The following is a 21,962-nucleotide window of genomic DNA, read 5'->3' on the forward strand; positions in this document are numbered from 1 at the left end:
CCGCAGGACACACTCACACACACACACACACACACACACACACACACACACACACACACACACACACACACACACACACACACACAGAACCAGATTCACAGCCAAACAGATGCAAATGCCTCACTGACCGATTACCTTCTCCACACACACACAATTTTACTTTTGATATCCCAAGGCGCTGTTTACATTTAAGTAAATATCTTCCAGTGATGAAGTGTTTAACTTCATTCTCCCACTGAAACCTTATGCCATCATAAAATTCTCCCTCTCCATCACTCTCAGTCTCTTCCTCACTCTCTTCCTCTCAGGATTTCTGTCCCTCTGTCTTTCTATCTCTCCTTGACATAGTCGGTGTGTCTCAGTGAGCCACATTTATTTATGTTTTGTGTGTGTGTGTGTGTGTGCATCTGTGAGAGTAACATATGAGTAGTTTTAATACCTTTTCCTGAGTGCGTTCTAACCCAGTGCAGAGGCACTAATGGCCTCCTGTTTAAAATGCTCTGTACAGGAACAATAACCCAACACCCGCTGCCTATTAACACATGTGTGCTAGAGTTTATAGCAAATTAAAGGCTTTTAATGCTAAATGGTGGCCCACTTACACAGCTAATGTAGGCTTTAGCACCAACCAGCCACACGCTCTTAAAAGGGAAATCTATCTTATGATGTCATTGTCAAAAGAAGTAGAGAGTGGGTCGCGAGCGGCAGCGAGACAAATGAAATCGAGAGAGCAAAGGTGTATAACAAATGTGAAGAACAGCACAATGATAGTTATTACAGATAAATAGAACCTTTAAAGTGTTGAAAACTAAACTTTGCTAGCCTTTCTTCTTTATAGAGTTTGTTGTTTATGTAGTTTAATCAATATATTTATTACAACTTTTAACCTTCATGTTTGTATTTTTTTGTTTTTTATTGATATTTATAATTTATTTATTATTTTTTTATCTTCCATTTCTGAATTGGCTTCATAGTGTAGTAGTTTAGCCAGTCACCCAAAACATCCCCTTGCATATCAAATCGAAATCGAGGCATCGAATGTAAAAAGCTGTGGTGACCTCTCGCAAATAAGAAATCGGCTAAAATAAGCTACTTCCTTCAAATATCTCTACTGTAACCAAACAAATACTTGTGGACTTAATAAAAAATATTTGCACATTTGACTTACTAGATGAAGATGAAGAAAATAATGCATGTGATGACAAATTTCCTGTTGGTCTGAACATACAGAGCACAGATTTTCTTATGAAGTTCATAATCTAGTAAGATGAAATCAATAGGCTTAACTCAAAAAAATAGTTGAGATGATATTATCAGGATAATTAAGGGCTGGTCATATTGCATATACATTAGTAGAGGTTTTCCATTTGTGACTAGAAACATTGGGGAGAAGAGTACTGAAACAAACTGCGATTCACTGTGATTTTCAGGATTTGGTATCCAGCAGTCCTTCTGGCTTTTCAACTTTCTTCTTCCTTCAGCCCAAAAGTATATTTTAACTTGTCTTGTGCTCCATATGGGTGTGGTAGTTCTTGCTAGAAAGAGGTATGACTCTGAGAAGAGAGAAGGCGTGGTAAAAGAGAGACTTTGCACTACTTGTGCAAATTTTTTTCGATTTTTGATGTGTCCGAGAAGCACATTATCAGATATCAGTCATCTCATCAATTGGTCTCTGCTTTAAACCAAGGTGTGAAGGAGGCCTTTATTACATGTTATAAGGCTTATAAGTCCTCTTAGCAAGCAGTGTTTTAATAAAAGTCTTACATTCTTCTGCTAATGCCTCCAGTTCTACCACATAAAAATGCTTCTCCTTAGACTGCACTTGCATGCTGTTTCCTGAGAATAAAACCTACACTTACGTTTGTCATATTAAAAGTAACAAATTGCCCCTGTGGTGTTAGGAGATTAGCGATATGCTCGGTTCATGAGTTGTGTTTGTTCGTGGCTCTTTGTTAATTTGTGCTGCTCTTAGTAGATTGCACTGGTCATTATTGAAATGAACAGGTTGCATTTGCTTTAATGTTAACAGATTTGTACTGTTAGTAGATCATCCACAGAATTTTCCACTTCAATTGTGGCTTCACACTGATTTACTATGAGCAGAGATTTTGTTGTACATCAGTGAGACCATTGCGTTTGCACAGCTGGGCTGATTTTCATTATAAAAATGCAGGGCAGCTGAACTATCCAAAGTTTGTTCTGGCTGTAATTTTCTTCTACTGCACAACATGCACCGCATCGCTAAGTAGATGCAAATGAACAACCATGTAGTATGTTTTGTAGCATGTGAGTAAGACTTGAGTTGATTGGATGCTTATAAAGGACAAAAGATCACTGCCACAGATGGAAGAAAAGTACAAATAGAAATGTTGCAAAGTGGAAGTTGCTTAGTAGATAAATACACTTGAATACTTGATGTATGGGAATACATAAAGTAAACAAATTTCAGGTCATATACTGACAAATGCTAAGAAATGTTATGGTATATCAGCCTTACACTGTAATGTCTGTGTTGCTTTCTCCACACCCTTCTTTGCCCCACTATCTATTTAGGTACTTGTATGAGCTGGAGGCTAGTACGGGGGGTGGGACTGGTGTGAGTGACAAATATGTTATACAAACACCAGTCTCATGCCCCTCTGGGATCCCACCGCCGCACAATGTGACAGTGTCAGGCCCCTACTCCATATCTCTTGCCTGGTCCCCTCCTGGTAAGTAGCAATCTGAATGAAAGGACACATGGATGGATGAAAGGCTGGATGGCCCTAAGTGATTTTCTGTAGAGTGTATTAAGTTATTTCACTCAGAATGGTGTCAAAGATTAGACGTTTATTTTAAGTTCTAGTTGTTCTCTATCATTTGTATATTTAAATTTGCTCCTTGGAAATACTATTTATATTTTTTAGACATTCCAACTCAGAAACCATGCTTAGCTTGTTACAACTCGTGATTCTTTAGTGCAGTGAATTTAAGTGCTAGCTTTCTTTACAAGGGACATTAAAGGTATTGTTTCATGAAATCAGAAAAAGGGTGGCTCACACCCACAAAAAAGCTCTGAGTACTCACCTTCTGGCCTCTCAAGACCTGGGCACATACACAGGCATACATGAGCATACACATAGGGCTGAGTTTCATGCTTATGGGGCAGTGATTGTCTGCCCTAACCCATCTATCATTGACTATTACTCTCTCATTAGGCTGATTTCCTATCTCAGAAACCGCTTAAAGGGCCAACTAGCAAAGACACTTCACTTAGTAGTGTGTGTGGGTTTGTGTGTCTTTTGTTTTTGTATATTTTTGTCTGTGTTTATTTATGCAACTTTATACGTATTTCATTGTGTATGTGCATGCGTGAATGTGTGTGCGTGTGTGTGTTTGTGTGCACCATTGCAAGATATTTCCATAGGCAGGCCTATTCTATCGTCATTATGGGTTGATTTTAAAGGTGAGGAAATATCGGCTGGGTTCTCACGCTTGGTTAACTCCCTGAGCCCAGAGTCTGGAGTGTTTTCGTCTTGTGTGTGCATGGGTGTGTGTGCATACCTGAGTCTCTTGACAGTGTGTGTGTGTATGTGTCTGTGTACATGCACCTGTGTTCATGTCTTCAAATGCATACACTGACTGCCAAAGCACTGACTTATGGCTATTAAAAAGGCATTTACTCGAGGATCAATTTCTCCATCGCGGTGTTGGTGCCTGTATGTGCGTGCATGTGTGTGTGAGAAAATGTATTGAATGCAGGCTTTTAGCTGTATGGAAGAGAACATGCATGAATTGTATGTGTGTGTGTACACCGTGTGTGTTAAATACAAGATGATAATGCAAGTGATAGGTTTTGAATTAAACCTTTACGGCATTATCACGCCATTATCGCTCACACATAAACACCTCCACGCACATGTGTGTATTATGTGAAGGTGTCTTACCTCAAAGTGTGTCCATTTAAAAACCTGAATGTGCTGAAGTCAGAGATGTGTGTGCAAAGGTTTGTGTGTGCATATGTGAGTTGGGGGGTGAATAATTGAAGTCTTTCATTTGTCTGGTAATCAGTTCGTTCTCGAGATATCCAGAGTTCATGAATGTTGAATAACCCATCACAATACAGTTGGCCTGAATTATGGAAAAACCTCCTGTGAGAATATTAACAAAGTCCAGGGGCATGTGTGTATGGGCGTGTGAGTGTTATCTGTATGTATACATTTGTGTGTTTTTGTCTGGTTCTAAGGCCCACAGTGCTGGGATTGTAAAGCCAAAACTTCAGAAAAAATTGGGGAAAAAACAGCGAAAAAAGTTCTCAGAATATTTTTTTCTTCTTTTTTTCTTATAAATCTATCCCAGTAAATGACATAACCACCTAAAGGTTATCATATTGTTTCTCTTTGCACAGGTCAACTAAATAACAGCCAGTCTGTGAACTACAACATCCTGTTAAATCCAGGGAGTGAAGATGCAATAATACAGCATGCTGGACAAGACCTGCACCTCACTGTGACAGATCTAAAGCCTTTCACTATTTACTACATAAGAGTGCAAGCCTGTCAGATAGGTATATATTTTTTAAGTGCATGAAGTACCGATCAGGTAGATTGATAAAAACTTTATGGCCATTTTACTTAGTTAAGGTGTTTGCTGTTGTGTCTCTAACCATGTACCAGAATTATTTCTGATTGTTTTGTTTCATATAGAGGGCTGTGGAGTAGGAGATGGTGTCTTTGTGCGGACTTTAGAGGCCACCCCAGAAAATCTGCTGCCCCCCAAAGTAAAGGCAAGTGAAGCCAATGTTCTGGAGATTCACTGGTCAGCCCCCAAGAAACCAAATGGACTCATCACCTCCTACCATATATACAGGTAACAGATGAACAAATATAGTACACTGAGACATATGGCCTGGCTTTGCCTTCTTATAAATACCTGTTCTTTTCTCCTTCGGTATTAGGATGTAGTTGTGCTATGAGACTGTGCTTTGTCCAAAGGTAGTCTTGTAAGTTGAAAAAGTGTACAGTGCATTTTTGAGGCATGTCATTGTTCTATATATCGACTCTTCGCCAGTATCATCAGTACTTACACCTAAAGTGACTTTATCACGTTATAGTGTTATAGTGGTATTCGAGTTTTTTAAACCCTTCTGAATTTTCTATATGTTCCCATAAATGTATCACATAAAATAGAATCAGATTTCAAGTCCTGCTGGTGGATCTATGATTAAAACACAAGAACATGCAGAAGCCACATGCAAGGCTTTTTTTTCACATTCTCATACCTACACTGTGTTCATGTGCTCAGAGTACCAATTCAAACTGTTGAACCAGAAGTAGCACACATGTATCACATACGATTATTACATATAAGATACATAACAATATACATATTTGCCTTTCTATGCAGTAATGGATAAAAGTTTTAGTGATTATACTTTCAGATAAATGTCTACTTAAAACTCTATTTATTGTAACCGTGTGTGTGTGTGTGTGTGTAGGTGTGTGTGAATGTGCATCATTAATACATGCTGAAGGTCGTGGTCTGCTTGTTGACCAAAGAGTTTGTGATCTGTATGCAGGGTCAGACCAGACTAAGCCCTTTAAGTCCTCAGGAAACACACATTAGCATAGCAGTACACACACACACTCAGTGACACATCTGGCATGATCAGACTCAGGCAGACAGGGACTTGGATAAAACAGGAAAATCTCTCTCTTTCTGTCTCTCATGCACACACCTGAAACCCTACGTAATCAGACAAATGGGCTTACCAAAGACATCAGGGTGCTTGCATCAGCTCATGGCTTATACAGAGTGTTTAAGATGTGATGATCCATTTTTTATTTGAATTCCACACAAACTTAGTGTCTTTATCTTTAGAAAACTGACGTAAATATGTGCAAAATTAAAATTGATTTGATATAGTTGATGTTTAATTTAAAAAAAAGAAACATCACCAAAAAATTTAATATTTAAATTTTTAATGAGGTGTATATAGTATGAAAGTATTTAAAGGAAACTGATGAAAAGCTAATACAAGTGTTTATTTTCTCTTAGGCGTCCATTAGGAACAGAGGAGGAGCTGCTGGTTTTCATCTGGTCTAGTGGGCCTCTTGAATTTTTTGACGCGAGTCCTGCTCTTCAGCCCTTCAGCTACTATCAGTACAGAGTTCGTGCCCACAACTCTAGAGGCTCAATTCTGAGTCACTGGGCTTTGGGCCAGACATTAGAGGCAAAACCACAAGATATGGCCGTTCCCATTGTCACTCCTTCGGGTAGGTTCAACAAGTCACATGAAAACCAGTATTTATTAGAGATGACCTCATTACGATTTTCTTTTGCCAGTTTCAATTTACAATTATTTTGTGTTTTCTTTTTAATAAGTATAACTGAGATCATAGTATAGCATCAAGTAAATATCTGAGATATTGATCTGGTTGGTAGTAGTGGAGGGGTTTGTTTATCACTTTTAGCTGCTTTAGTGTTGATGAACTTAACAACAGGCAAATTAGAGGGGAAACAATGAGACAACCATCAAACAGGAATGATTTTACAAGTGGAGGTCACTGGCATTTTTCCCTTCTGATCTTTTCTGGGGGGTTTTTTCTAGTTTTGGATTTAGCTAAATTCATTGTCAGTACTGGTATCACAAGGTGAGACCCCTACAAAACCCTACAGCATCTTGCAGCCCACTGGTGTGAATGTCTCTGACAAAATAGTCAGACTTCATTTGGGTGGTCTGACATCCTCCAGTGGGCCCTTTGCTCTCTGCCAGCACCGTGGAGTCCAGTTGACATTTTCCATAGAATACAAGAATTGGCAGGTTCACCGCTGGTACCCTGGGCTTGTCAAGAATAACAGCAGGTTCACAGTGAGCACATATGACATATCTGAAAGGATCAGTAGAAGGCATGGAGAACAATATGCTGCCTGTATCATCGTTCATCATGGCCGTTTTGGTGCTGGGTCAGCGATGGTCTGTGGAGGCATATCCATGAAGGGACATACAAACCTAGGCAACAGCACCCTGACTATGATTAGGCTGAAATCCTCTGACCCACTGTCAGACCCTACGCTGGTGCAGTGGTGCCTGTGGTCCTCCTAGTTCATGATAATGCCCAGCCTCATGTGGTGAGAGTATGTAGACAGTTTTTGGAGGATGAAGGACTTGATACCTTTCACTAGGCCCACCCTCGCCTGACCTAAATCCAATACAGGGGTGGCCAACTCCAGGCCTCGAAAGCCGCTGTCCTGCAGGTTTCAGATATCACCCTGGGTCAACACACCTGAATCAAATGATTAGTTCATTACCAGGCCTCTGGAGAACTTCAAGACATGTTGAGGAGGTAATGTAACCATTATATCAGCTGTGATGGATCAAGGACACATGTAAAACCTGCAGGACACCAGCTCTCGAGGCCTGGAGTTGGCCACCCCTGATCCAATAGAACCCCTCTGGGCCATTGTGTTTTGGTCCATCCGATGCCAGCAGGTTAAAACTCAGATTGTCCAGGAGCTCAGTGATGCCCTGTTCCAGTTCTGGGAGGAGGAGGACCCCATCCATCATCTCAAGCCATGTAAACAAACAAACTACTGAGTATTTTCAGGGTCTTTGAATTCAGCCCTCTGTAGGTTGATAATTTTCACTTCTATCAAACGATATGGTGTCCTTTCATTCTTAACACATAACCCAGTCCATATCAGTGTTTTGTGTTCATTGAATTTTTTTATTCAGTGTATTTCACCTTACCAAACAAAAGCAAGTGCAACAGATTTGTATAACAAAACAAATTTCCGGTGTATGTTTATGACTTCACCAGGTAACAGGACGTGAACCCTTTTCTCTTTTTCGCTCTTCTCCAAAATTTTCTTTGTAACTGCGTTCATCCTCCGCTCATACCGAGGCTGCTGGGTTGTAGCTGGCTCTAAGCTCTGGATAGTTTCATCCAGTTTTCCTTTGTTACCTCCTTTAAAATGTCCGTGTTCAGTTAGATGACGGTCAAGTGTCTGATTAGGTTTGTTGTCACATATGTTTTCGTGGCTCTCTGTCCCTATGATGTACTTTAGCAAACTTTGTGTCTTGACTCACATTTGCATGACTAACACGTATAAAATTATCTTGTATTGATTTATTGTAACAGTTCACCATGCTACTTTGACAGGTGCGTATTCAGTCCACCTAAAATGGAGTGAACCAGGACAGCCCAATGGTCTCATTTCCCATTATAGGCTGGTTTACAGGAAGCACCAAAAGGACCCTACGCTCAACTCAACTATTGTTACTGCTCTCACTGTAGAGGTAATCACACACACACACACACACGTGCATGTCACATGTCATTCATACAATAAATGTAAAGAAATTTGGACTGTACCTGTGGTGCTTGTGCCATCTGTTTGCCAGTGAGGGGCCTGAATAGACATAAACACACGCTGCCCATGGTCTGCTATTCCCAAGATCACTTCCATAATTCTGTATCATGCTGGATGATCTAACATATCAGAAATACCAGTATGAGCATGTTTCCTGATACCAAACACACAAACACACACACATATACAAACACCTTCATTCCCATATATATGTATATTATACATTAACAGCTGCCATCTACTCTCAATGTGAACTGGCAGCTCAGCACTTGCTGGCATCCCCTATCCACCATACATCTATACGTGTGTGTGTGTGTGTGTGTGTGTCTGTCTGTCTGTCTGTCTGTCTGTCTGTCTGTCTGTCTGTCCGTCCGTCCGTCCGTCCGTCCGTCCGTCCGTCCGTCTATAATATAATAATCTGTTTGTGAAAAATTTCAGTTAGTTATCCATTTAAAAATCAAAATTAATTCAAGAGCAACCTGGTTTTAGATAGCTGGGTTGCTTACCACACATAGGAGTGAGTTGTGGTTTAATTCCCAGTTGCCCAGACCTGCATCTTCCTGTTTTTATGCTCTTTCCAGTCTATAGACACAAATACCACAAAATAATCTTTAAGAAGAAGCTAAAATATAAACAACTTGAAAACATTTTAACATAAAATTTTGTATAAAAGGAAGGAAGGAGAAACAGACTGAAAGAATATGGTCAACATTAAAGCAACAAGAGATCAAAGAGGTAGATACAGTAGCTGTTAAAGAAGTTAAGAATGAAAAGAGCTAGAATGAGTGAGATGAAAAAGAGAAGGGGAAGGGATAAAAAGACAAGTAAATGAACAAGCAGGGAACGAGACAGAGTGATAGATAGGAAGGTAAGGAGGAGAGCAAAAGAGAGACAAGGTAGAAGTATAGATCTATATTCTGTCCATATGTGTGGCCTCTTCTCCCTCTGTGACCTTTGGCTTGTCACTCATAATTAATACAAGATGTAAATGGAGACCTTTCACCTTCTCATTGATATGGAACACTCTGTGTTTGTGTGTGCCTGTGTGAGATTGTGTGTGTGTGTGCAGGAGGCTCATTGACATGGCATAGACTTATTTTGGTGGCGGTCATTTGTCACGCAGTTGTCTTCACCACATGCACTGCGTTGTTTAGGAATACACAAAGAGTGTGAAAATTAGAAAGCCTTTAGCTGATTCAGGAAGAGCAGACTTTATCTGAAGGATTACAATTTGTGTTTTGACTTTGTTCGCTTTAGCATCATTAATCAAGGATTCAATGGCAAAAAAAATGCCTAAGTCAGGGGTGTCCTGCGGGACAGAACCAGCCTGTTAGAGTCCACTGGATGGCTTTGCAAACTTTGTTTCTGTCTGAAATGTTAATTTTATCCAACCCAGATGTCTGAATCTTTATTAGTTTTAGAGCCTTCTGACTGACAAAATCATTCCCTGACATGGTCGGGTCAAAGATCTGTGTTGAGGTGTGTCTTCAATTTGCAACAATTTGTGTAGTGTTTTTGTATTATGTAACAATGGTTTCATCTTTGCGAACAGCTGCAGCATCTATTTGTACTTCTAACATTAAAAGAAATGTAGGTTCCTCTGACTTTATTTTACTATTTAATTTTCACCCCTCAGCTGTAAAAGACTGTTGGGTATTGGAATCTTACTGACCTTGCTCTCAAGGTCAAAGGTCAAGTTTTTTGAAAGTCTTGTGAATGCATTATCTCGAGAAGAAAATCACGTAGCTGGATCTTCTAGAAGGCTGAGTGGTAGCACTGGCAATATTTTTTTTCATTGAAATTTAATTTAGATTAAATCGGGTTGATCTAAAATAAGTTTGACAGCCCTGCTAGATTAATTGTAAAATATGGGTCATAACATTAATGTGAAGCACATGAACAGCTTATATTTTGTTTTCATATTAAACAGTCACAAACCAGTCTAGCACTTCTCCCTGTAATATTTTGTTTCAACCCTTATTTAAGTTTTTTCCTCTAAAAAGGGATTCAGTCTTTCACACTCTTCATCCACTTCAATTTCTTTTGTGCATGTAGTAATTGTGCATATGTGCGTGTGTGTGTGTATCCATTTGGTATGTGTCTATTTGTGTGTGTATTGATCTCAGGCTGGGCTGGGAACCCTGCTCTGTGCCAGCTTGGCTGATTAATGGGGTCGTCATGGCAATCGGACGGAATGAGGGTACGAAGCGCAGGCGGCCTGCCTCGCTAGACACCTACACGCCGCTTGGCACACACACTGTCTCGCGCGCACACAGAAATTCACTCTCCATGCTTTACACCTTTCTGACAAACATGCTTGTCACTCATTCTACCCTGTCAGGTTGTTTTTATTGCACGGTGCTTCATGTTTTGGTTTTGGTCGGGTTTTTTTGTTCTCCTTCTTTTCTCTCAAGTTTCTCCTTCTTTGTGTTCATGTGCTGTTGCTACTGCTTCATTTTTTGACAATATCACTTGAGATTCTGGCCACCGGTAATCATTTTGCCCTCAATAGCTCTGGACAAATGCTTTATCGAGTAGATAAAACTCTATTTTTGCTCGTGTTCAAGCTTTCCACCTCAACCTCCCCACAGCTTACTTCTTTTTCTTCTTCTGATCACATCTGTCACTATTTTAATCTCTTTTGCTTTTTTCTGTCTGTTCCTGTGCGTTTTCTTCTTTAAAACTTCCAGTCTCTTCTGTGGCTGATTTTCTTGTTTCTCTTTAGTGTCTCAACATCGTCGTTCACCTTACTCTTATGTCTTCATTTCCCCAGCTCGTCTCTCCACTCTGCCTTCGTCTCTTTCCAGTTTTACTACCTCTTTTATGCCTTTCACCCTTTAACCCTTCTGTATTGCACTCTTTCTTTAGCTACTTCCCATACTCCCTTTGCCCCTCCTTTTCCTCTTTTTCCTGTATTTCTCTCGTGTTTCCCTGCCTACCAACTCCCTCTTTCTCCTCCTTTACTCTGCTGTCCTTTCCTCCCTCCCTTGGCTATTCCAGATGTTACACTGTGGCCCTTGGGATCGCTGGTGAAGAGAGACCACAGGCATATGTGTATTCAAATGTGTGTGTGCGCATTACTTTGTGTGCATACATATGTTTGAATATGGTTGTGTGTGCTTGTGCGCACGCACAACATATCTGTTTGTGTGTGTATAATGCAACAGTGTATGTGAGTGTGTGCGCGTGTGTGCTGTATTAATACATCCCATTGATCAGAGCAGGACCCCTGACAGTCATCATCCCTGAGAACCATCTGGCCGACGCCTGACGCTCCCTCACCCAAACAGAAGCTGACACCCTATTAATCTGCTACCGCCATGCATACATACGTGTGCGTGCGTGTTTCTGTGTGTGTGAATGAATGAATCTGTGACAGTATGTGGAAGAGACTGTGTAAAAGGTTATGTGTTGCGTACACGTGAACATTTTTTCCATGTCTGTGTTTCTGCGTACATGCTTGTGCGTGTCTGTGCTCCACAACTCCACACCGTGCACACACATACGGAGGTATACACGCACCACTCTGCCATCCGCCAACAACAGCCGGCGCTGAAGGGAGCTGAAGGGTGCTTGGAAATTAAGGTTATTACACAAATTGAGCCATATGGTCTAAATATTTCAGAGCTGAAATTTACTAGGCAATAAAAATGGCCCCTACCTCGGTAATGGTGTAAATTACAGCTTAACCACCAGCGCTAATGATGTCCTTCTGTACGCCCCGTAACCAACCGTACATGAAGGACACATTGTTTAAAAAATACCCCAGGAAAAGCGAGGGAGAGAGAGGAAAAGGGAAGAAGGGATGGGGATAGATGGGGAAGGATGAAGTGAAGGGGGGTAAGGAGGAAGTAAAGGAACTGAAGGAAGACAAGACTGAGGGAAAGAGAAATAAAGAGAGGAGTGTAAGAAAGTAAGAAAGTGATTAATATAGAGAGTGGAGAAACGGAGAGAGAGAGAGAGAGCTAGCAGCATGTTTACAATCTGTTAGTTTACCATTAAGAACCCGTCAGAGAGTGTGGGACAGCGAGGGCCAGCCGGCGAACTGTGTCTTAAAGCCGATATGAGGTTTCACAGGGTCTGTGTGTGTGTGTGTGTGTGGGTGGGTGTGTTTGTGTGTGTGTGTTAGGTATGCCATCAGCATGTGTGTATTTAGGCAAGTGTAGTCAAAAGATGTAGAAGGATGGACGTTATCAGAACATGCGGTGTGTTTGTCTCCAAACATGTTGAATATTACATTACAGGTCAAAAAAGAAACAACCCTAAACTCCTGATGTGAGTATGTTCTATGAATTCAATCATTTAGAAATATTTAAGCATTTCAGTGCGTTGGCACTGAGTTTGAGATGAACATATCAGTTTGCAAAGTTCTTAGGTCAGTGGTTCCCAGCATAATCTAAAAGGTCTCCCCTTGATCAACATGACCACCCGTTTGTCCAGTACTTGGAGAGTACTCTAGTTATTTCATTGATTATGTTTAATGAACATTTTCAACTGTATATTTGTTATTTTTAGCTTATAATTTCAACTGTCAATCCGTACATTTAACAATTTCCTGTACTTATTGGCTACTTTCAACTAAAAAATGACTTACTTTTTAAAAATGTTAGCTACCTGTTTATCTAGTATGTTTAGCTAACAGTTTCTTTTTGTTTATCTCATTAAACTAACAATGCCTGCTTTTGGCAAGATATTTTAGCAGTTTTTTCACTTTTGGACTTTTATTTATATATTTGAATCATATTCATTAATTTTCTCTGCCTATTACAAATAGGCTTTCTTTTAGTTAACTGTTAACGTTTCTGCTCCAATATGTTCAGGTCAACTCAGCTCCTCAGGTGAAATGAAAATGTTTTTGGGCTAAAGCTCCACAGGATCCCTGGACTATCTTGCCCCCATAAGGATTTCTGCGTTGTGCTTTTGCCAGCTAATATCTAAAGCAAACATGTGAATGCAATAGGTTTAGCGTCACCAAATGGAGGCTTACTTCCTGATTGTCATGTAGAAGATATAATCAGAAGCACAGGATTCACCTCTGCTTACATTTTATAAATATAGAGGAAGTTTAGAGATTACTAAATCAGCTTAACATAAAGACCAAGCAGAATATTCAAGCTGATTTGGCTCCTAGTAATAAAATTAGCCTACCAACAGTTGTAACACTCACAAATTAAACCTTTCTACTTCCTTTGTATATTTATTTATAAATGCAAGTTAAAAAAAAAAACATTCTCTCTCACAAAGTGGCTTTGAGACGGTAGTGACTTTTAGGTCTCCAGTGTGACCTTAAATTTGCAACAAGAGAAGCAAATAAACTCTTTAAGATTCGTTCTCAGTCCATGTACCAGAGAAACAAAAACAAAAAAAACACAGTTACGTGAAAGGCTAGCAGTACCTTACGTGCCTGACCTCTTATGATATGTGGCTGTTCTTTAATGTGTATGTGTTACACGTTTTCTAAAGTAACTGTCCAGTTAAGTTTTTCAGCCACAGTCATGAAAAGGAAAGATTCTCCATCTTACTGCAGTTTTATCCTTGAAAGGGTATACTTTTATTCAATTAATGTAGAAGACATACAGATGTTCATACGTGATGGTAAATCTAAAAACAAATAAGTTACATATAAACGGGCAAAAAGCTTTACTTGTTGCATTTAACCCTCTTTTAACTTGCTGCTCAGCAATCCTTTTTGCATCACTTTAACCATAAACCAGCAAAAGAATGTGGCCGAATAGGGATAACAAGGCTTTGCCCTTGTGCTCAGTGACACCCTTTAACAAATGAGGAAGAGAAAAGAGAGGAGGGAAGAGAGAAATGCAGAGCTGAGTGTGCAGAGAGTGAGGAGAGAGGCATGAGGAGGTTAAGAGAGGAGGAGGAGACAGGTGAAGTGAGGAACAAAGGATTAGAGGAGAGAATAAGGAGACTCATATGCAGAGTTTGTTAGGCCCTCGGCCTATCAGACCTCTTAGTTAGAGGTCTCCATCTCTGATTGGAGGGCTCTCAGCATTCTGGATAAACAGCCAAATAATCAGGCTGCAACACTCCCTCCTCTCCTTTCTGCAATCTTTGTTTCTACTCGTGGGTTGTTTTTTTGTTTTTTTTGCAGCTCCTCCCTCTATCATTCCATACTGCCCATTCCTTCATCACTGCATGTCCATCTGGAGTTTCCCTGCTTCTGTGTAAAATTACAGTTTTTATCTTATGCTCATCCACAATGCTTGCCCCTTCATTCCCTCTTCTTCTAGCTTCCTCAAGTGATTTTTTTTTCAAGTGAGTTTACGTTCTTACTTCCCTATCTCTTCCTGCTCCGTCGCTCCTACACACACACCCTCTTTCGCTGGGTAATGATAGGTTGGTGTTATTGTGTGTCTGTCTGTGAAGAGGCCACACCACCCAGTGTAGTACTCTCCATTTTGAGTCGGTGTTTAGTACTGCAACCACAATATGATGGTCATCACTTTAAAGGAATGCTGAGAGGGTGCGAATGCATGAGAAAAAGAGAAAAGGACTTGCTATATTTGTGATTATTGAGTCCATTCAAATCTGGAGCATGTGGGAGTGTGACAAGTAACTGAATATTTGTGTTTGCTTTGGAAGTGGGGACCATTTAGTTTTGAGGAGTCCTTCCTACCTCTCTGATGCTGTCTCACACCATGGGCATATATATATTTGACACTTAGCATAATGTCTATCGATTGGTAGGGAAAAGATGGCGGGGTTGCCAAAAAGCCTGTAGGATTTTTGTGATTCTGGTCAGTCTGCTGTCTCCATCAAGTGGATTTTTAAAGCGCTCCCATTCACCTCGCAACAAACAATCATTTCATTACTTTTGATGTCTTTTGTAAAGTTGCGATAAAGAAATATTATTTCCTGAAACATCCTCTAATTTAATTATTATTATGTTTGCCAACAAGCAACAATCCCCTCATTTAAAATTATGTGTATAAAAAAAATATTTTTTACTTTTTTCCCATTTTTTTTAACTAGCTTTAAAACATAAAACAAGAGACATTTTTCTATTGCCTTGTTTTATGGAATAAAGCTTATCTGAAAATATATCATTAACATGTTCTCTTATTTTAATTTCACAAGAAATCTGTGGATTTTTAGCATGCTGACCATTACTCATTATAATTTGTCCACTGGTCTTTGGCTGCATAACACACACAAATATAAACACGCGCACACACAAGAATATATATACACACTAAATATGCTGTTCCCGGGGTCCAGAGATGCCAGAGCCAATCATGAATGTCTGTGTGAAGTGGGCATGCCTGTTCCAGACCCCTGCAGTCCCTCTCTACATCTGTGCTGGCCACAGACATAACACATGCCTAATGGCCACTCCGTGTGTCTGTGTGGTGTGTTTGTGTATGTGTGTGTTTGTGTACGTGTCGCACAAAGGTCTCTATGTGTCAGGGTTTGTCTAACGCACCCTGACTAGCAGGGACACCCATGCAGGGCATTTTGCAAACAGACACAGGGCAATTGTTCCAGCAGCATTGAATTAGGCATGCACGCATAAATATGCACACACACACACACACACACACAAACTTGGCTTGAGAGCTTGGCATGGGGTGCAAGAGATCAGTGTGTGGTGTACTGGCTCACCTCAGAAACCTCTGAAAACAATTACTGCTCTCACAGGGCTGGTCAGGGCACAGCTTGTACTAATAGGCTGGACAATTGAATTGAATTGAATGGAACTGAACTGGATGAGATGAAGTGATTTGAGCTGAATTAAGATCATTTAAGTCAAATCTGATGTTAACATGTTTTATCACATACATGAAAGAAGTAAGACACACAATAAAAAAGCTGAAACAGCGTGGTGCTTTATTATCTCTGCAGGAATTAATATGACCGAGCAGAGAAGCCAGAGAAGGCCTGTAGAGACAAACGTCCTAAAGGCAGACCAGTTGGACCCCATTCATCTGTCACTAGGCATTGTTCTTTGATGTATTTTCTTGGGCGCTCATCTTACGTTTACCTATTCTTTTATCATGCGTGGGTTCGATACAAGGAGTGAAATGAAGTGTTTGTGTATGTGCATGCATGTGTGTAGCCATATGCTAATGCTGGTCTGTCTCTGTCTCTCTGCGGGGCCTAGAACTGTGGCCTTTGTGAGATAATCAGCATAATTCTTTTGACAAATACACATGGTTATTCTTAATTAGTATCACACACTGTCCCCCTGGCTGCGGAATGCCTCTCTACCTGAATATCACGCATATCCACAGATGTGCAGTCTCACACACACACACACACGTGCGTGAACAGTTCTCGGGACACATTGGTACATACAAAACAAGACGCTCCACATGTGGCCTTACTTGAGTAAATAAAAACAGATACCAGTACATGTGCACACACATGCAGGCTGGCACTTTAATTTAGGCACTCAGTCCACAGGGCCTCTTCTTTAGCTCACACACACACACAGGAGAAGTCAGAAGAAAGATACAGAAGATTGAATAGATTGCTTCTTTGCAGTCAATGTTAAGTTGTGTTGAACCATCTAAGATCCAAGAGCTCTTTAATGTATAAATTAACAAGACCTCTTCCTTTCTTTTCTCTTCTTTCCTGATCATTGTCTCCATTTCTGTACTTCTGTCCTGTTTACGCTGCCTCCCTGTCTCTCTTTCTTTCTCTTGACCTCCCTTTCCCCCTCTCTGTTCTTTTGCATTTTGTATGATTAATTGGTGACTTTGATCATCCGCACACATATGCACCAGCCCATGCAGAGTGAATTTAGCTTGACAAGAACCTTTTCCTTTCATATCTTAGATTGCAGCTTCCCCCGTGGTCCTTGATAGGTTGGCTGTGGGTTTGGGTGGTTTTTGTTGGCAGTTTTACTTCTACAGTATGTAGAAGTATGAGTGTAATACTTCAGTGTTTCACAAAGTGGAATACTTTATATTTTGTGAAGCACTTGATACATGCAGATTACTTACCATTTGGAAGCTGGCCCCAACATTGAAATGAGGTTATAAATACCTATTGCTGAATTGGAAGAAGCAGGTTGGGAACTACAGTCCCAGCTGTATGGTTTTCAGTATTTTCATATATGTGCTCCCACTGATTTATCTAGTGGATTAAATTAAATTTACCTGGTAACTTTCAGTTCATGTCATGATTTATTTTGTAGTTTTTCATGTATGCCATTACCTACGCATTGTCAGATACCTTAAAAGTATTTGCTCGGTGTGGCTGTGTTTGTCTTTGTGTGGCTTTGCACGCTGTGTGTGTATGTGAAAGTGCATGTATGAGAGAGGAATAGTTATTGAGGGAGCTGTTAATGTAATGTAATAGTTGTGTGTTTCAGTGCTACACTGTTTGATTACAGCCTGTCTGCGTGCCTGTGTGTGTGAATTTCACAGTGCTTGATTGTTGAGTGTGTGCGTGTGATGTAGCGAGCAGGCCGTTAATGTGGTGTGTTTCAGTGATAAAGTGTTTGAATGTATTGCCATCTAGAGGCATGTAGCAGAGTCTCCACGCTCCTATAAAATCTGCCAGCGCCAGATGCTGCTATTGACAATGTGCATATGTTAACCGCTTTATAGGCCACATGCCTCACATATTTCACTGGCTTTTAAGGTAGAGAGATCTCTCATTCCTGCTCACTTAATCTGTCTCTCCCTTTTGCCACATCTATCTTTTTTTTTCTCACCCGCTTTAGCTTTCTCCCCTCTTTTTCCACTTCACTCAATCTCTCCATGTCTTACTCTTTCTCTCACCCCCCTTCCTCTGTCTCACCTTCTTTTATTTGCTTCATCAGTTATTAACTTACTCACCTCTTACTTTTTCTCTTTTAACTCTCTGCCCTACATTACTCTACTGACACATACTTTTTTTTTAAATTCCACTGTCTTTTTTTCCTTTGTCTCCATTTCTCTCTCCCACCACCCGTTTCTCTTTCTATCTCTTCCCATCCTTTCCCCACCCTTTCTCGCTCTGTCCCTCCCTCCCTCTGTCTACTGAGAAGTGCTGTGATTTGCAGGAGGATTTAGCTTGTGTCTAGGTGTCTAGGGGCTTATTAATCCTATTTTGCTGTGGATGAAAAATATGTTGGCTTCCAGACATGAAAACAGTGAATACATGCATTCTGGTTCATCCTTGGTGCCAAGCTACGGTGATTTGTCTGGGTTTTCATTTGACTCAGTTTGAATCTGAGTCTTTTTGATCCCTTTGACGCTGCATTGAAGTGGGTTACCAGTTAATCTCTTTACATATGCTCGGTTATGTGAAAGCATACAGTCCTGAACAGACAATTTTAACTGCAGACTCAACTCTTGAAAGAAGTGTAATCTCCTGTGTTGTATATCCACACAAATATGTTCACACACACACTGAAAAACATCACTCTCATACCTGCTTCAAAGCGCACAGTCATAAACAAACACAAAATCAAATAGGCAATGCTACATCCTGGAGCCTGGTGCTCCCAGACTACCATGTCATCGCACGCTAGGGCCTTTTGAAACAACAGTGTGTCTCTTATCAATTAGTAAATGGTGTTCCCTCTGTATCACACACACGCATACACACTGCCCCTGTGTCTGCCAGGGTGTTGGGCTAGGTCCCACTGCCTAAAGCTACTGGCAGACATCCTGTGCCTGTGTCTGTTTGTGTATGTGATATGAAAGGGTGCATGTGTGACATAAACACACAATCTGGAAGCTTTGAATTCACCCATAAGGGACAGCTGTCTGCCTGCCAGTCTCTCTCTCAGTCTCTGCCACTTTTCTGGTGTCTGCTTACCACTGCAGAGGATGTATGTTGAAATGTTGATATGGCAAATCCCAAGTTATGTCATCTTAGCTTGCCATTGTTTCAATGCTCCTTTTCATTCCATGTTTTAATGAGTAATGCTCTGGTTTTTATTCATGCAGGATTTGTTTGTGTAACTAATTTTGTCTCTCCCGTCTCTTGCTTTGGCTCTCTACCCGCTTTCATGTTAGCCTTTATGTATCTGCCATTTTTTTCCTTCTTAACGCCTGACCAATTATTCTGTTGTCTTCACCCAACCATGTCTTGACCCCACTATTCTTCTTCCCTGTTATCTCTTTCTCCAACCTTTTCTCTCATGATGTTACCTTTTTATCTCCTATCTTTTTATATCACACACTGCTCTTTTTGTCTCTCTCAGGATTCACAGCTAGAGGCAATAGTCTATGGTCTTGAACCATACAGTCAGTACAGTCTACGAATAGAAGCTTTGAATCGGGCAGGTAGGTTGAATATGTTGAGAAACTAATTTAAAAGATGATTTAGACCAGCTACTGAACACCCCCAATGAATCTGTCCTGTAACTTTTCAGGCAGCGTGTCCAGTCCGTGGGTGGACATTAGGACCCTGGAGGCTTCTCCAGCCGGCGTGCCTAACTTCACAGTGAAGCAGAGAGAGCAGGGCAGGGCGTTACTGCTCAGCTGGGATCCACCACAGTCTCCAAATGGAGTCATCACGGTACATCGATACACATAAGAAAATCACTGAGCATATACCAAATAGTGCAGTCCACCTAAGATAAGATGCAATAGTAACAAGGTAGTTACGGCAATATAGCATACATAGACCCACATGTGAAAGTCCACAAGACCCCCAGAAACATGAAGCACAATATCTCAGTGTAGTTTATATGTGCACAACTTCACATATTTTTTTGGTGTATGCTACATGTGCAACCTGCAACTAAAGTCAGTGCTGTTCGCATGTCCTACTTAAACCCATATGTTTCATATTTGTCTTGAAATTTCTCTTCTTTCTCTTGTCTCCTTTTGCAGATGTATAACTTGTACAGTGAGGGGAACCTAGAGTTCAGTGGTTTGTCACGTAGTTTCCTTTTTCGGCGTTTGGAGCCATGGACCGTTTATACGCTGACTCTTGAAGCTTGTACCTCAGCAGGCTGCACACGCACCCCTCCTCAGCGCATTGCCACAGCAGCAGCACCACCTGCTTCCCAGTCTCCCCCTAGGCCTCTCTTTGTTGGCTCAGACCAGGTGTCACTTACCTGGGGCCCTCCTTCTCAACCCAACGGGCCAATTAAAGAATATTTCTTACTTGGGAGGCGTTTGGAAGAAGAAGGGAGTTGGAGAAGTAAAGAAGAGGATATTGAAAGGGGGAAAGTAGGTGAAACTCTTAAAATGTCTAAATTTAGAGTCAATCTGACCAGTTGTAGGAGGGCTTGGTAGAATATACTAGAGCTCCCAGTTTATAAAATATTGTTTTATGTCCTGTTTTTTTATTGATATATATATTTAAAAAATATCACAGTTTACGAGGTTAACAATTAAAATTGCATTAATATTGTGCTGCCAACAGATCCTCTTCAGAGAAGCGTCCCCACGACAGGCTGAAACCTACTCCTATACAGTATATGGTTTGCGTCCATGGACACAGTATGAGTTCAGTGTCTGTACTTATAACCCAGCTGGGCACACTTGCAGCCCTTGGGTAACAGTAATGACCAGACAAGCCCCCCCTCGTGGCTTAGCCCCCCCAACAGTGAGTCATCTCCAGGGCCGGCCCAGTGAGGTAGTGGTGTCCTGGACTCCTCCTTTGGAGCCTAATGGAGTACTTCAGTCTTACAGGATTAAGAGAAACAACATCAGTTTCTCTTTCAGTTTTGACCCCACTGTTCTCAGCTACACAGATGACGACCTCCTGCCTTTTTCAGCATACAGGTATTGCTTTTTTTGTTTGTTTTTTGTAGCCATACTATTTTGTAGTTTCTGGTTAACAACTTTATAAATGTGAAGACCAAACTTCATTTTATTTTGCTTTTGTACACAGCTACTCAGTCATAGCCTGCACGTCTGAGGGATGTATCACCAGTCCTCATACAAACATCACAACTCTAGAGGCTCCTCCTGCCATAGTGGAAGCTCCCAGAGTGGACAAAATCACATTCAATAGTATGCATGTTTCCTGGAGTAAACCACTGACACAGAATGGAGAGGTGACTCAATATGTGCTGAAACTTAACAACGAACAGGTTTATCGTGGAAGAGACCTAAATACAGTGTTATCAGGCCTGCAGCCATATACATCATATACACTGGTTCTGCTGGCTTGTACTAGTGGTGGATGTACTGCCAGTCTCACAATGTCCACTTCAACAGAGGAAGCTCCTCCCACTGGCCTGTCTGCCCCGACACTTAAGGTTGTGTGTTTATCTTTGACTTGTATTTAAAACCTTTATTGCCAGCGTTTATTTTCTGCTAGCGTTGGTTATTTTCTATTTTATAAATTGAATTATTTACCAAATATTAAACACAACTGGGGAATCTGCTTGATGTGCTTTTATGTTTCATTTGAAGGTTACTGGCCCAGAGTCAGTGGAGATTAGCTGGAGACCACCAGAGCACCCTAATGGCATCATCACAGGGTACGAACTCCGCCGAGATGGAGAAGTTATCTATGTTGGCACGGAGACGCATTACCACGACTTCATACTTTTGCCAAGCGTGGAATACAATTATGTTGTCAGGGCCAACAACAGCAGAGGCGCTGTGAGCAGCACAGTAGCCACTGCAAAGACGCATCCATCAGCTCCGTCTGGTGTGGGTCTCCCAACATTAACACCTGTAGGACCAAACCAGGCA

At 40.9% G+C, this 21,962-nt stretch overlaps 1 protein-coding gene across 1 annotated transcript in view; it reads left to right on the plus strand.

Moving 5' to 3' along the window:
• ush2a (Usher syndrome 2A (autosomal recessive, mild)) overlaps positions 1-21,962 on the plus strand; it is a 228,389-nt gene that overhangs the window by 194,370 nt on the left and 12,057 nt on the right. The window contains exons 69-79 of the mRNA XM_085395310.1: positions 2,554-2,711; positions 4,388-4,546; positions 4,686-4,848; positions 6,037-6,254; positions 8,142-8,278; positions 19,508-19,589; positions 19,679-19,824; positions 20,142-20,483; positions 20,680-21,041; positions 21,151-21,520; positions 21,678-21,959. Coding sequence (XP_085251436.1) covers positions 2,554-2,711; positions 4,388-4,546; positions 4,686-4,848; positions 6,037-6,254; positions 8,142-8,278; positions 19,508-19,589; positions 19,679-19,824; positions 20,142-20,483; positions 20,680-21,041; positions 21,151-21,520; positions 21,678-21,959 — 2,419 coding nt within the window. The remainder of the gene's footprint in view (positions 1-2,553; positions 2,712-4,387; positions 4,547-4,685; positions 4,849-6,036; positions 6,255-8,141; positions 8,279-19,507; positions 19,590-19,678; positions 19,825-20,141; positions 20,484-20,679; positions 21,042-21,150; positions 21,521-21,677; positions 21,960-21,962) is intronic.

Source organism: Rhamphochromis longiceps, linkage group LG1 (genome assembly GCF_057381845.1).
Source record: "Rhamphochromis longiceps isolate RC_006_pf linkage group LG1, R_longiceps_female_GT1.1, whole genome shotgun sequence".
Taxonomy (NCBI): Eukaryota; Metazoa; Chordata; class Actinopteri; order Cichliformes; family Cichlidae; genus Rhamphochromis; species Rhamphochromis longiceps.